General features: G+C 41.2%; 2 protein-coding genes and 1 pseudogene across 3 annotated transcripts; 2 read left to right on the top strand and 1 right to left on the bottom strand.

The window, feature by feature from the left end:
* LOC124042109 overlaps positions 1–10,347 on the top strand; it is a 62,958-nt pseudogene extending 52,611 nt beyond the window's left edge.
* Positions 10,348–10,463: 116 nt separating this feature from the next.
* dynlt5 (dynein light chain Tctex-type family member 5) lies at positions 10,464–14,857 on the top strand. Of its 2 annotated transcripts, XM_046360443.1 has the most exons (5): positions 10,464–10,615; positions 11,811–11,942; positions 12,280–12,371; positions 12,697–12,821; positions 13,531–14,857. In XM_046360443.1, the coding sequence occupies exons 2-5, from the start codon at positions 11,830–11,832 to the stop codon at positions 13,732–13,734; spliced, it is 534 nt and encodes a 177-aa protein (XP_046216399.1). In that variant the 5' UTR covers positions 10,464–10,615; positions 11,811–11,829; the 3' UTR covers positions 13,735–14,857. The 2 variants fall into 2 exon arrangements, with proteins under 2 accessions (XP_046216399.1, XP_046216398.1); XM_046360442.1 differs by lacking the exon at positions 10,464–10,615 and having other exon boundaries at positions 11,352–11,942.
* Positions 14,856–15,870, bottom strand: LOC124042108 (relaxin-like). Its single transcript, XM_046360444.1, has 2 exons — positions 15,615–15,870; positions 14,856–15,289 (listed from the first exon to the last, which is right to left on the bottom strand). The coding sequence occupies exons 1-2, from the start codon at positions 15,793–15,795 to the stop codon at positions 15,150–15,152; spliced, it is 321 nt and encodes a 106-aa protein (XP_046216400.1). The 5' UTR covers positions 15,796–15,870; the 3' UTR covers positions 14,856–15,149.
* Between the last annotated feature and the right edge of the window lie 880 nt (positions 15,871–16,750).

The following is a 16,750-nucleotide window of genomic DNA, read 5'->3' as shown; positions in this document are numbered from 1 at the left end:
TGTGATAGATACTATGAGAATTATAGACTTGTGATAGACACTATTAGAATTTTAGACTTGTGATAGATACTATGAGAATTTTAGACTTGTGATAGATACTATGAGAATTTTAGACTTGTGATATATACTATGAGAATTATAGACTTGTGATAGACACTTAGAATTTTAGACTTGTGATAGATACTATGAGAATTATAGACTTGTGATATATACTATGAGAATTTTAGACTTGTGATAGATACTATGAGAATTTTAGACTTGTGATATATACTATTAGAATGTTAGACTTGTGATAGATACTATGAGAATTATAGACTTGTGATATATACTATGAGAATTTTAGACTTGTGATAGATACTATGAGAATTTTAGACTTGTGATATATACTATTAGAATGTTAGACTTGTGATAGATACTATGAGAATTATAGACTTGTGATATATACTATGAGAATTTTAGACTTGTGATAGATACTATGAGAATTTTAGACTTGTGATATATACTATTAGAATGTTAGACTTGTGATAGATACTATGAGAATTATAGACTTGTGATATATACTATTAGAATTTTAGACTTGTGATAGATACTATGAGAATTATAGACTTGTGATATATACTATGAGAATTTTAGACTTGTGATAGATACTATGAGAATTTTAGACTTGTGATATATACTATTAGAATGTTAGACTTGTGATAGATACTATTAGAATTTTAGACTTGTGATAGATACTATGAGAATTATAGACTTGTGATAGATACTATGAGAATTATAGACTTGTGATAGACACTATTAGAATTTTAGACTTGTGATAGATACTATGAGAATTTTAGACTTGTGATAGATACTATGAGAATTTTAGACTTGTGATAGACACTATTAGAATTTTAGACTTGTGATAGACACTATTAGAATGTTAGACTTGTGATAGATACTATGAGAATTTTAGACTTGTGATAGACACTATTAGAATTTTAGACTTGTGATAGACACTATTAGAATGTTAGACTTGTGATAGACACTATTAGAATTTTAGACTTGTGATAGACACTATTAGAATTTTAGACTTGTGATAGACACTATTAGAATGTTAGACTTGTGACTCTTATTAGTTTTTCTTCAACTGATTTCCACAAAGTTAGAGATACTACTAAACCTAACTGTGGCTGCTCTGCTAACATTACATTGTGTTGGGAAAATGTTTGGTTCAGCAACAGGCTACTGATATTCCCCCCCCCTCCCCCAGACTCGGCCCTTCAGCCCCCAGTCTCCGGCAGCCCCCTCCCTTTGCCCCCTGGCCCGAGCCGAGAGTTCCTCCTCCATCACCTTGCTGAGCGCAGCCTCCACCCCCACCCTGGGGAGAGAGCTCAACATATCCACTACAGGTACTACCCTCCTCCATAACACCTCCTTCACCTGTGTATGTCTCTGGTGTTAACATATTCAATGGTAGAATGCTCACATTTGAAGCCTATAATTTGACTTTTGTGAAACAGGTTTTTTTACCATTAAATCAAATCAAATTTTATTAGTCACATGCGCCGAATACAACAAGTGTACAGTGAAATGCTGAATACAAGAAGTGTAGATCTTACAGTAAAATGCTTACTTACGAGAATACAGATAAGAGTAATTAAGGAGCAGCAGTAATGGGTCAAAGTGGTTAGTCTGATGAATACACACACCTCCCTTGTCATATTTTAAAGTGTTTTTATTTAACTAGGCAAGTCAGTTAAGAAACAAATTTCTTATTTACAATGACGGCCAACTGGGGAACAGTGGGTTAACTGCCTTGTTCACGGGTAGAACAACATATTTTTACCTTGTCAGCTCGGGATTCGATCCAGCAACCTTTCGGTTACTGGCCCAACGCTCTAACCACTAGGCTAACTGCCGCCCCGTCATCTTCACTCTGCTAAACACACAGTCATCTACACCTCCGATGTTCCAATCAGACTCCACAAGACTGCACACATTATTTCTTTCCATCCATCCATCATGCTCCCTCTGGCCTTGCCCTCTGTCTTGTGATGGGGTTATACCTCCAATAACTCATCCACCTCTCCTCTCCTCTCCTCTTCTGTTCGTCTGCTCCTGCCTGCCTCTCATCCCCCTCTCCCTCCCTCCATGTTCTCTACCTCTCTCCACACGAACAGAGGAAAAACAGCCAACCATGGTATGGTTTGACCATGGCCGGTTTTATTTGTCTTTCGAAGGTGAGTCGTATCAGGGTCGTATTCATTAGAGCACAATGCCGGGGGAAAATCGTTCTGCAACGGAAACGGAACACTAGCATTTCTTATTGGACAAGTTCAGAGGTAGTCCCTTTCAGTCTGTTTGGTGCCTAATGAACATGACCCAGTACCAGTGCATGGAGGCTATCGTAATGTACTACCCTGGCTGTCCATGTTTCTCTGGTCTCGCTATCTATGATCTCTCCAATCATCTATCTTGTCATTTCTATGCTCTTCCCTTCTCTCTCCCTTACGCATGTCTGCTCATCTGACCACATGTCTGTAGGCCGTTACAGACACAGGAAGGGATATTGCTACTGAGATCGTGCCTTTTATGTGATGATCAAGTGTGTGTGTGTGTGTGTGTGTGTGTGTGTGTGTGTGTGTGTGTGTGTGTGTGTGTGTGTGTGTGTGTGTGTGTGTGTGTGTGTGTGTGTGTGTGTGTGTGTGTGTGTGTGTGTGTGTGTGTGTGTGTGTGTGTGTGTGTGTGTGTGTGTGTGTGTGTCAGGATGCTCCAGAGGACCCAGCCCACTGACCATGGGAGCCCAGGACACTCTGCCCGTGGCGGCTGCCTTCACTGAGACCATCAACGCCTACTTCAAAGGAGCCGACCCCAGCAAGTAAGGCTTGCATTCCTATCGATGCTAGGCTATTCCTCTCAAAGATAGGCTAATGCTAACACAAGTAGAAATATTGACACTGATATGAATAACAACATTGATGTCAAATTTATATCAAAGTTAATACTGATGTGAATGCAAATTCATGACAACATGATGTTTCAGCCGGCAAAGCGACCCTCATCAGAATAAATGCAACAAGTAAGATGGCTATGATATTGTTGATATATATCATATTACAACTACTGTATGCCTATTTCATTTCAATTTCAAACTGTATTGTCTCCTTTTGTTGTCCCCACAGGGAAATGCAATGCGCCTAGGCAATATATTGTTCTGTGGATATTTCTGTGGGAAATGTAGATTGTTTGTGGCACCCCTATGGATTCAGGGTACTGTAGTTTTGCTCTTTTGGACTGACCCGTTTCTGAGCACTGAGCTGGCTCTGTTCTCCATGATCCAGATGTGTGGTGAAGATCACCGGGGAGATGGTGCTGTCTTTCCCAGCAGGCATCACCAGGCACTTTGCCAGCCATCCGTCTGCCCCTGTGCTCACCTTCAGCATCAGTAACTACTGTCGGCTAGAGCAGGTCCTCCCCAATCCACACCTACTGTGCTGGTAAGGCTTATTATACAGGACACGGACTCAATATTGTGTTATGGGGCAAGGAATTCATATTTTAAATTTTTTTGGGCATGTTCCAAACGATGTCCCATAGTGGCCAGGATTGGAGCTACACATTGACTCTTGCTGGATTCCCCTAAACATAGTAGACATTCACAGGACCAATAGCAGCATGTTTTAATGATTACATTTAAGCAATAAGGCCTGTGCTTTATCATGAATGTAATCACAAGAAAATGTGTTGTTCAGCCTGACACGCAGGCTCAGATTGGTTTCGGGAGAGACACCCCTGTCATTGGTTAGGGAGAGACACCCCTGTGATTGGTTAGGGAGAGACACCCCTGTGATTGGTTAGGGAGAGACACCCCTGTGATTGGTTAGGGAGAGACACCCCTGTGATTGGTTAGGGAGAGACACCCCTGTGATTTGTTAGGGAGAGACACCCCTGCAATTTGAAACCTGGTTAAACCACTTACCAGGATCACCAAACACATTTTTGGAAAACATACACAATATAATGTGATAATATACCTGACTCAGATAAAGTCAATGTAATATTGCACCATCAGTAAACCCAAAATGCCCATGTCATGTATTTGTTTTCAGTGACACCACCATGTCCAATGTGGACACCAAGGAGTTCTGGGTAAATATGCCAAACCTGATGAGTCACCTGAGGAGAGTCGCTGACCAGAAGCCTCAAGCAACCTACTACAATGTGGACATGATCAAATATCAGGTGAGACCGTCTGCATAGTACACATTATTACATGTAATTCCATACAGTGTATAGTCACAATGGAATGTAATTCCATACAGTGTACACTGTATAGTCACAATGGAATGTAATTCCATACAGTGTACACTGTATAGTCACAATGGGATGTAATTCCATACAGTGTACACTGTATAGTCACAATGGGATGTAATTCCATACAGTGTACACTGTATAGTCACAATGGGATGTAATTCCATACAGTGTACACTGTATAGTCACAATGGGATGTAATTCCATACAGTGTACACTGTATAGTCACAATGGGATGTAATTCCATACAGTGTACACTGTATAGTCACAATGGGATGTAATTCCATACAGTGTACACTGTATAGTCACAATGGGATGTAATTCCATACAGTGTACACTGTACAGTCACAATGGGATGTAATTCCATACAGTGTACACTGTATAGTCACAATGGCATGTAATTGTTAAACAAATGCAATGAAGTGCGTGCTTACGTATGTGTGTGTGTATGCTTATGCGTGTTTACACGTGTGTGTGCTTGTGTGTGTGTCTTAGGTAGCAGCTGAGGGGATCCAGTCTACTCCCCTGAACCTGGCGGTGAGTTGGCGTGGCGACACCACCAGCACGGACCTCAGAATAGACTACAAATACAACATGGAGGCCATGGCCGCAGCCCCCTTCCCCCTCCACAACATCCATTTCCTGGTCCCTGTGGACGGGGGCGTGGCCAAACTCCAAACCATGATTCCCACTGCCACCTGGTGAGGATAATGAATTGCTGACTGAGATTGTTTTTAAATATATTTAATCTTAGAATTGTACATTTACAGTGTTTTTATCCAGGTTAGTGTCACTAAAATAATCAAGGCAACTATAACTTTATTTAATTTTCTCTGGAAGGAACCCAGAACAGCAGAACATTCTATGGAAGATATCAAGCCTTTCCCAAAGGTCTGAAAATGGAGGTAGGTGATCTTTCTCTTCCTCTTTCACTTTTCCTGTGACTTCTTCCTCCTCTTTCTCCTCTCCTTCCTCCTCCACCTGTTTCCCTCCTATTTCTCCTTCCTCCTCTTTCTCTTCTCATTCTTCCTCTTTCTCCTCATCTTCTTCATCTCATGTCTTCCTCTTTTTCCTCTCTCCTGTCCTGTCTTCCTCCTCTTTCTCCTCTCCTTCCTCCTCTTTCTCCTCCTCCGCCTGTCTTCCTCCTATTTCTCCTCTCCTCCCTCCTCTTTTTCTTCTCATTCTTCCTCTTTCTTGTCATCTTCCTCCTTCTCCTGTCCTGTCTTCCTCCTCTTTCTCCTCTTTCTCCTCTCCTGTCTTCATCCACTTCCTCTTCTCATTCTTCCTCTTTCTCCTCATCTTCCTACTCTCCTGTCTTCCTCATCTTTCTCCTCTCCTGTCTTTCTCCTCTTTTTTCCTCATCTTCCTCCTCTCCTGTCTTCCTCCTCTTTCTCCTCATCTTCCTCCTCTCCTGTCTTCCTCCTCTTTCTCCTCATCTTCCTACTCTCCGGTCTTCCTCTTTCTCCTCCTCTTCCTCTTCTTCTGTCTTCCTCCTCTTTCTCCTGTCTTCCTCCACTTCCTCCTCTCATTCTTCCTCTTTCTCCTCATTCTTCCTCTTTCTCCTCATCTTCCTCCTTCTCCTGTCCTCATCTTCCTCCTCTTTCTCCTGTCTTTCTCCTCTTTCTCCTCTCCTGTCTTCCTCTACTTCCTCCTCTCATTCTTCCTCTTTCTCATCATCTTCCTACTCTCCTGTCTTCCTCATCTTTCTCCTCTCCTGTCTTCCTCATCTTTCTCCTCTTCTGTCTTTCTCCTCTTTTTCCTCCTCTTCCTCCTCTTCTGTCTTCCTCCTCTTTCGCCTCCTGTCTTCCTCATCTTCCTCCTCTCCTGTCTTCCTCCTCTTTCTCCTCATCTTCCTACTCTCCTGTCTTCCTCCTCTTTCTCCTCTCCTGTCTTCCTCCTCTTTCTCCTCTCCTGTCTTCCTCATCTTCCTCCTCTCCTGTCTTCCTCCTCTTTCTCCTCATCTTCCTCCTCTCCTGTCTTCCTCCTCTTTCTCCTCATCTTCCTACTCTCCTGTCTTCCTCCTCTTTCTCCTCTCCTGTCTTCCTCCTCTTTCTCCTCTCATGTCTTCCTCATCTTCCTCCTCTCCTGTCTTCCTCCTCTTTCTCCTCATCTTCCTACTCTCCGGTCTTCCTCCTCTTTCTCCTCCTCTTCCTCTTCTTCTGTCTTCCTCCTCTTTCTCCTGTCTTCCTCCACTTCCTCCTCTCATTCTTCCTCTTTCTCCTCATTCTTCCTCTTTCTCCTCATCTTCCTCCTCCTGTCCTCATCTTCCTCCTCTTTCTCCTGTCTTTCTCCTCTTTCTCCTCTCCTGTCTTCCTCTACTTCCTCCTCTCCTGTCTTCCTCATCTTCCTCCTCTCCTGTCTTTCTCCTCTTTTTCCTCCTCTTCCTCCTCTTCTGTCTTCCTCCTCTTTCGCCTCTCCTGTCTTCCTCATCTTCCTCCTCTCCTGTCTTCCTTCTCTTTCTCCTCATCTTCCTACTCTCCTGTCTTCCTCCTCTTTCTCCTCTCCTGTCTTCCTCCTCTTTCTCCTCTCCTGTCTTCCTCATCTTCCTCCTCTCCTGTCTTCCTCCTCTTTCTCCTCATCTTCCTCCTCTCCTGTCTTCCTCCTCTTTCTCCTCATCTTCCTACTCTCCTGTCTTCCTCCTCTTCCTCCTCTCCTGTCTTCCTCCTCTTTCTCCTCTCCTGTCTTCCTCCTCTTTCTCCTCCTTTTCCTCTTCTGTCTTCCTCCTCTTTCTCCTGTCTTCCTCCACTTCCTCCTCTCATTCTTCCTCTTTCTCCTCATCTTCCTACTCTCCTGTCTTCCTCCTCTTTCTCCTCTCCCGTCTTCCTCATCTTCCTCCTCTCCTGTCTTCCTCCTCTTTCTCCTCCTCTTCCTCCTCTTCTGTCTTCCTCCTCTTTCTCCTTCTCTTTCTCCTCCTCTCATGTCTTCCTCCGCTTCCTCCTTTTTCTCCTCTCCTGTCTTCCTCCTTTTCCTCCTCTTCCTCCTCGTCATCTTTGTTATCATCTGCCTCAACTTTGTCGTAATCTTCATCACCATCAACATCACCATCATCATTATTCTCTCTCCTATAGGAGTGGGGGCTCTACTGGGTAGGTTCCAGTTGACAGAGGGTCCCAGTAAGCCGTCCCAGTTGGCGGTGCAGTTCACCAGCGAGGGCAGCACTCTGTCAGGCTGTGACATCCAGCTGGTGGGGACTGGCTACAGGCTCTCGCTGGTCAAAAAGAGATTTGCAGCAGGTCAGTGTCTGTGTGAGGGAAGCATGAAAATACTAGCCTGGACCCAGATCGGTTTGTGCTGTCTTGCCTACTTCCATGGTCATTTACACACGTTCTGAGATCATGGGCCCCGTTTGAAACTGAACTGAATATGTATTGATTCTAACCCTGAATGTGACGTTGTTGCCTGACAATGAAAACAAAGTAAGACGACAACACTTTGGCAATTGCAAACAGTTGGAATTCCCCTGACTGAATACTCTGCTTGTGTTTCCGTTACAGGGAAATATCTGGCAGACAACTAGTCACCACTGTTGTAAAATGGAACCCTTTCAACCATACGATGGCTTTTGACTGTGAGGATGATGAGAGACTTTTTATGGATTCTTCATTCGATACAAGTTACCAACTGAGAAACGTCTGAAACCTAACGCTTGAGCAGGGAGGGGTAACTGATGACATAGCAGCAACAACAGGATGTGATGTAATACGCACTGTCCACCAGGGTTCACCAGGGTATTGCTTTATGTTTTAATACACTCAAATACAGTAGTCGCACTGTTGGAGTTTATGCAAGTAGTCACCCTTTTTTCTTCGTTTTGTGCACCTTGAAGGTCGTTGAGGTCAATTGTAAAGTATTTTGTCTGTAATGTTTTCGTTATGTGTCGGACCCCAGTAAGACTAGCTGTCACCATTGGCGTTGGCTATTGGGCATCCTAATCAATAAAACATTTAGAAATCATAATGAAAGATAATGGATTCGACACATTTACTCCCATTTAGCAAAGTCAATTATCATTGGCAGCACATACAGTAATCCAGCCGTATCTGTGAGAAGAATTCTATGTGAATGGGTGATGGATGGAAGATGCACTGGACAGATTTATGTGAATAGATAGACACTGTTGTCATTCAATTGATTATGAAAAGAACAATTGATTATGACATAACAATTGATTATGACATAACAATTGATTATGACCAGAAATCTACGTGCAGGGTTAGGATGACATTTTGATGTTTTTCTTTTATTTATTGGGTTGATTCAACTGATATGGTACCAGCTGGTACTGCACCAGCACGTTGAGGCCCACAACCTGGAGTTAACGTACAGACAGCATTATTATGTGGTGGTTGTGTGTTTTGCTGGGAGGTCAAGTGGTTCATATAATGTAATGGTTCATATTGTTTTCCTGATTTGTGGATGACAAAAACAAAGCAGTTGACCTTACAGGCTGAATAGCAGAGTTGCCTTGGACCAGATTACATTTCCTTCTGAATTCTGTTTGTCCCTTAGAGTTGTTGTGTCCAGGAGTCCTAATCAAGAATAACTGGTTGAAATGACATCTTCACAACTGGTTAGGGTGGCAGGTAGCTTAGCGGTTAAGAGTGTTGGGCCAGTAACTGAAAGGTCACTGGTTTGAATCCCAAGTCAACTAGGTGGAAAATCTGCAGATGTGCCCTTGAGCAAGGCACTTAACCCTAATTGCTCCTGTAAGTTGCTCTGGATAAGAGCGTCTGCTAAATGACTAAAATGTAAATGCTAGAATTACATCAATTACTGGTTAGAAGTAGGTCTTTATGAGGTCATTTCAACCAGTTTTGCCCGCTGGGAAGTATAACAGCAAAGAAGATGGAAAAGTGCTTCAAGAATGATTTATCTAAAATAGAATAATAATGAATATTCAACGGAAGCCCCTAATGTTATGTTTCTTGTTTTTCCACCATGTGGAGTTAATAGATGTTTTATCATTTTCTAATAGCAGTATATTGAAAATCTATTTGTAAAAAAAAATGTAAATATGAAAGAAGCTTCTTCATATGTCCCTTTGGACATATGGGTGATTCTGTGTTTGTCAAATCAGATATATGTTATACGGTTGGTGATAGCCTTTACAATACATTACAGAACACATTTTTGTTTTGTTTTATTTCTAACGCAGATTTCTTGTAAAATACTGACTGTCCAAATCTGCGTTACTCAAAAGTGTTTGTTTTTTAAAAACTTTTTTTTACTCTACAATGCTAGTTCATTTATTTCAAGACATTTAGGATGTCCAGCAGCACACAAAAGAGTCCCCCCTCCCCTCCTAATCCAATGCTATTCTGACCTAGACTGGGTAAAGAAAACAGTAGTGAGTGTAGCGTTCAGTCTAATGTAACCAGGTTCATTCAGACCTACGTCTGTTATAGTACGTGTACTATGTGATTGTTTTTACTGTAACTTCTAGTCATGTCATCGTGTTTGACCTTTCACCTGAAGATTTAACCTTTAAACCCTTTGACCTTTGGCATGAATCCACAACAACATTATCAAACTTCCACGATACGATTGCAGTAACGTCCTCCTAGGTTTCCTCCCGACTTGCACACCAACAACAAATACATTTGTGTAACTGTAATTGTTTTGCTCCTGCCCATTTCAAGGAGAAATAATGTTAGTGTATTATTTTCACTTTATGACAATGGTAATAGAATTACCTCACATTATTGTTACTTATTTCCAAATCAGTATATTCAAAATGAGTCGCGACCAATGACAAAAGAGCCTTTTTAATCCTTGATATTATCAATAACTATGGTAAATGTATTTCAACTTTTGTTTTTTTGTCCTGGTTGCAATATTTAATTGATTTGTTTGAGCCTTACTGGCCCTTTAAAAAGTATTCACAAATAAAACGTTTTTTCAGTCAGTATTTTATTCACTGCATAGGACACTGAATATGCAAACATACCATGTACATTTCCCATCCAAAGATTTTAAGAGTAAATATATAAAAAGTTAATATAATGTAATACCTGTTTTACTTGGTAATAAAGAATTGGAGAATATTGGAAATGAAAATGGATGTCTTGATTATTATTTTGTACATTTTCCAATGTTACAGGCGCAGATGAATATACACTACTCTTGGATAGTCTATTGAATGTGCATTGCGTTGTTGTTGTCAGTTGTATTGCGCGCGCCAAACGGTACAGAGTCCTTTTAAAAACCCGATGAATGCAGTTGGTGCAGGATAGGAAACCCCTCCTCCAAAACGGACGGTTGTCAGGACAACACAATGCGCTGGATCGCTACAATGTTTCTGCTTTGACTCGTGAATTCTGAATAGGTAAGAGTGTTGTTATTTTCAGCTGAACAAAAAATGTTTCAATGTTTCTGCTTGTAGAACTTTGGAATACACAGGTTGCAACATTCTGCTGCTGTCTGTGTTGCTGGGCTAAAGGGTGAACTGTTGCACTTGGGGTGTATGCATAACGCAGATTATGTTGCAATGTGCAAAAAATATATTATGTTCAAAACGTTTCGCAACAAAAACCGTTTACGCCAAAACGGAAAACGTTTTGCAATAAAAACGAGAGTTTATATTGGACAAATTCGGGTAGGTCCCTCCCCGTTTCGGTTCGTTTGTTCTCCTTGCTTCCATTTGGTTTATAACTGTGTTCGTGAAATCACTCTGGCTATCTACTCCGATTTCAGAGCACTCTCGTCTGAGTGTGCCAGAGCGCTGACGAATTTACGAACCCCTGTTGAATATGGCCGGTGTTAAACGTCGGCAAAATAAATGCGTAACTAATCATTGATGCAAGCAGCACAGTTACAGTCACCGGCGTTCTGGATAACATGGAAACAGCCTAACCAGCTCTGTTAGGGCAAGTAAAATGGTCAGAGTTAGGTGTTCTTTCATTCGTGTCTGGAAGTAGCTCGGATCAAGAGTCCAGTGTGCGCTCTGAACACTCCGAGAGAGAAACGCTCTTAAATTACAAACTGACAATATGAATTTGTAAGTCGCTCTGGATAAGAGCGTCTGCTAAATGACTTAAATGTAAATGTAAATGTAAATGTAAAACACTCTGAATTTACGAACGCCCAGAGCACACTCTTGAGTGCATTCTAGCACTCCAGATTGAATTTACGAACACACCCTGAATGGTTAGACAGTAAACGGTTTCCGTTGCAAGTCATAATGAATACACTCCTTGATCCGTTGTCTTACAACTGAGCAAGTTTGCCCATTTTGGGAGAAACCATTTTCCAAGTCGGCACAACAGTAGGTCTGTATTGCCCTGTTCAGTGCATTCTGCATTACACACATTCTATCAGGAGACTGAATTCTCCTAATGGCTAATTTAATCCTATAGCTACTATACTGTTTACTTAGTTGGAACTGATAAATGTCTTGTATGTGTTATTATTTATCTGTTTGTGTTGACATGGTTACCATCAACCACACTATATGATACACAAATCATTTTAGCCTTGAATGTGCTTAGGTGCCTAATACAAAGCTTCCCCCTTATGAGTAGCTAGACAACAGGCAGAGTAATGTCTGATTTAGCTAGAGACAAGGCAGCTCGTCTTCTGAAGAAGAGAGGTAGTGTGTCATCCCTTGGCAGCCATGATGTCAGAGCCAAGGAAACAGGGGGCAAGATCAAGGAGTGAGTACTCTTTTGAAGTTAAGCATTTAGCCCAAACTATTGAAGAATTTTCTACTTATTTTATTTATCCAGATCAATTAGTTATTCTATTTTCTCTGACGGGAGATTTGTCCTCATGATATTAAAGTTGCATTCAAATTTATAAGGTAAAAGTTTCCCTAGCCACAGATCTAGGATCAGATCAGTAGACGCACTACTCCCAATCCTAACCTAATACAACCGTTAGGGAGAGGGGAAACTATCTGACCCTCTATCAGTGGTTGAGGACAACTTCTCAAACACAGACCTTTTGATGTTCTTTCACTGTATCTGAATACGTATCTATCTTGATTTGCAGTTCTATAAGCACCGTATCCTATATCGATGAGCCTGGTCACCATGACGATAACCCTCGACCCGCAGTACAGATGGAGAACACCTTCCAATTGGGTGAGGCCTTTATTTTCACCACATGTTAACCAGTGCTAGCCTGGTCCCAGATCTGTCTCTGTTCGGCATGACAATGACCATAGGAGTTGGCAAGATAGCACAAACAGACCTGGGATCAGGCTTATAATGACATTCCCATTTGAAGGAGTGGTTAGTTGGGTTACTATAGCCTTACGTTACCATCATTCGATGTCTCGTTCATCACTCGGTGAGGAAGCCTGGAAGCTACTTGGATTATAATTGACTAATTCCATTGTGGTTACTCAGTAACTACATGGAATTAGTGTAACAGTGTATGAAACTTTATGCCCCCCCTTTTGAATAGCACCACATAGACGCTTCCCTGTTCTCACGGTCAATGACATCCTGAAGGATGTGCTCGACAGTTACCTGCAAGAAGAGAAGTATGAAGCTGAGCTCTGTCGGCAGATGACAAAGACCATATCTGAGGTACTATTGATTGTCATTAAATAATGCCTTTGCTTATGCAGAGGAACTCATTCAATTATTAGTGAGTTTTTATTTAGTTATTATTTCAGACAAGAGTGGTATCGGTACAATTTGGGGTAACTGGTAGCCTAGATGCTAGACTGCTTCTACATTCACCAACCCCTATATCATTGCCCTAGCCAGATCTGCTATCTTGTCAACTCCTATGGTCATATTGTTTCAAAAGCTAAAATCGTTGCCCTACCGTTGCCCTACCATGGGGCAGCAGGCTGCCTAGTGGATAGAGCGTTGGGCCAGTAACCGAAAGGTTGCTAGATCGAATCCCAGACAAGGTCAAAATCTGTCGTTCTGCCCCTGAACAAAGCAGTTAACCCACTATTCCTAGGCCATCATTGTAAATAGGAATTTGTTGTTAACTGACTTGCCTGGTAAAATAAAACAATTATGACAAGTTGTCTTAACAAATTGTCAGGCACCAGTCTTGCATCTTTTGGCTTGAATTTCCATGGAGTTTTTTTAAATTGTCATGTATGGTTGATCTTAACATAGAAATAGCTTAATCAACAGCTCTCTGATACACCTTACAGTGTATATGGCCACAGTCATGCCACAAAAAACACCCGCTTGCCAAAAATAGTCCGGCTGAGATTGAAATAGCTGCTAGAGTTCCCTTTTCCCTTTCAGTCCGTGACTCTTCCTTGTCTTGTAGGTGATCAAAGCCAGGGTGAAGGATCTGATGATTCCCCGTTATAAGATCATTGTTCTGATCAGCATCGGACAGCTCAGTGACCAGAACATGCGCATCGGGAGCCGCTGCCTGTGGGACTCCTCCAACGATACCTTCTCCTCACACTCCTTCAAGAACAGCTCTCTCTTCGCCGTGGCCAACATCTACGCTGTTTACTTTGAGTGAGTCATCACCCATGGTCACAGATGACTGTCTTAGACTGTGGGTACTCAAGTCCTATATAGTCTCATGTAGTCTGTCATAAGGGCTACATAACAGTGTTATAAGCATGACATAATAGATTAGATTTGTTTGAAAATCACGACTGTTGGTGTCTGTTTATGACAACTGTGATGACTCAAATAATGTTTCGATCAGCTAAGTGGGCAAGCTTAAAGCTAGCCAACTGGCTTGTGTCGTGACAGTGTTAAGTCGATTGCCATAAAGTGACACCGACTGTAATGTCATTGTCACAACTGTCTTATGTAATCCCTATGACTAAGCTTTCAAGTAAAGTGTACCAAATGACCTATGTTCTATTTCTGTATTCGTACCATACCATGGGTATTCTAAATGGTCTATCGTGTGTATGATGTTCATTTGCATGTCATGGAGAATGGTTGTGTGGAACCATTAAATGGGAAACTTTAAATGAAGGTCATGCCTAGAGCATTGTGGTTTTATCAAACAGACTGTAAGTATCAAGGAAGTATCGGAGGCAATAACAATATAGTCTCAGGAAAAAGGAAATAAGTTCATACCATAGTCTGAATATCTTTCTGGAAATGATTCATTTTGGTTACATATGTTCTTGTCTGTGTAATAATGTACAAATACTGTATAATACAGCATTTCTTGATCCTTTAAATCTCAAATAGCTTTTGCAATCACTGTGGCACATAGTCACACACTGTCTTGACTTCTGGCATATTTTGAATATTGTTCTCAAATTTGTAGAGCATGTTTTATATTTTTAAGAAACTTAAGACTTAAAAGAAATTGTCTAAGTTTCATCCTGAGAGGCAAAGTCTGTTCAATTTTCATATAGACCTCATTCAGTGGAAGTGTTATTGAACTGATGACTTGGGTTTCAGTGTCATAACTTGTTGAAATAATTTGCTGGTCTTGTCATAACTTTCTGAATAGATTATTGATTTTGTACAGTTGTCCAGTCAAAATGTCTACTCGCTGAATGTAACCCATTTGCTTTGGTTCGCTAAAATGGCCCTTTGTACAACATGTATTGCCTCTTGTTGAATGAATAAAAGTCAGATCAACCATAATAAAGACATCGGAAGAGATATCACAATGGTTACAAGTCTAGTTTTTATTGCTGATAAGATCAATGGGGGAATTTCATTGGAAGTAATGATAAAAGTAAATTAAAGTAATTGGAAGTAATGATAAAAGTAAATTAAAGTAATTGGAAGTAATGATAAAAGTAAATTAAAGTAATTGGAAGTCATGATAAAAGTAAATTAAAGTAATTGGAAGTAATGATATCTTTAGCTGACATCCATTGTAGCCAAACAACTATATTGAATAAGGACTATTTTCCAACAAACATTAACGCCTTGTCGCCAATGCCTGCGCATTGGCCCCTAGCACATGATTGTAAGGTCACTCTTCCGACAGCCCAGTTGACAGCACACGGTGGTCAGGGCTTCGTTCAAGTCTCGTCGTCTCTGGTCCATCACAGGCTCAGCCCCCCATGGTTTCAGACCATTCTGGTCCACCCTTCCTGGACAACCAGAACACCAACTGTTATGAATGTTTCATAATATTCTAAACTGTTAATGTACATACTGCAATGGGCAACCAGTGTCTGTTCTTGCTTCATTCTCTGGCAAACTATTATAAAACTTGACAAACATGTAGCACACATCATAGCTTCAGGTTGAATGATGATTTATCATTCAAGTTTACATTATGGCATATAGCAAAAGACTTGAGTTATATTTCTAATTTTGTAACAGATGCTACTGCTATGTCACTGATTTTCAAATGATGAGTACGACCATAGAGATAGAATATCATGCAGTTTTATATAATTCTGTGATACTGACCATTTATGTCCTCTACTGGAAGCCTTCTCCACCTTGACCCTCCACAGGTGTACACCACGGCCCTCAGGAACTCCCGTCCACAGAGCCGCACAGCTCTCACAGTCGCAGCGTCCTCCAATCGAACCTCCCTTACACACAGCACACCCAGCAGCAGCAGCAGAGAGAACAACTGGGACTTCATGGTGGCTCCGTGGATCAAGATGCTGTAGATAGTTGATTCAGTACACACCGTTTCTGTCTCTCTGAAGACACCTGTGTGGTCTCCCTTTTTATATAGGCTCTCTAGTCATGCTTTCCTACAGTCTTTTCAGATGTGTCATACGTACTGTGATGGTGATGTGCCTCCTATCTGGTACTCATCATCTGCAGATGACATTTTGTTTTTTGATAGTGAGAGACAGTTTATTGCCATGCTCTGGTAAAGTGTTCCTTAATGAGGGGTATCTTGATATAGATACAGATATAGATATCCGGCCATCGTAAAAACAGATTCAGGCAATGGCCTTCCACATAGCAACATAGTGGTATTTGTGGCAATTTTCTCATCACAATGTCAACAATTCCAAGAAAGGACGTGACATCATTTTTGGATCTCACAATATTTGGTCTGTTTTCAGAGTTACTCATGTTTGCTCCTCAATTATTACCTCAATTAAATGCAGGTAATTGTAGGCCATTACATTTTCATAGCAATGAGAAACATAGGTAGAACTATAATCCCTTGAAATTATGACAACCACACTTCTGTGAAAAACGGTCCCCTTTACCACTATTTCAAAGTTTTAGTTAAATCAAGTTTCAATAAAAACAAACGCAATAAACGTGTATTTCTCCTCCAAAAAGGTAACAGTCTATGTGAAGCCCTATCAGTATAACATCAAGTTATGGTCTGCTAATTTTGGTGATAGCTAAATTACACCCATGTTTGTAGCTACGTTATTTTTGTTATACACTCTCTTGAAGAAGATTGTAAATCAAGATAGTAACTCTAACTCCTACCTTTACACTAACCCTAACCATTTTAAATTCCAACTTCAATGGGGAAGGGACGTCCCAAGGATCCCAGATAGCACGGCCTGCAGCACAAGTCTATCCGGGAAATCGCTGACCCCCAATGTGACCCTACAGGATTTCAA

The sequence above is a fragment of the Oncorhynchus gorbuscha genome, linkage group LG08 (genome assembly GCF_021184085.1).
Source record: "Oncorhynchus gorbuscha isolate QuinsamMale2020 ecotype Even-year linkage group LG08, OgorEven_v1.0, whole genome shotgun sequence".
Classification (NCBI taxonomy): Eukaryota; Metazoa; Chordata; class Actinopteri; order Salmoniformes; family Salmonidae; genus Oncorhynchus; species Oncorhynchus gorbuscha.
This window is presented reverse-complemented; position numbering and strand designations above follow the sequence as displayed.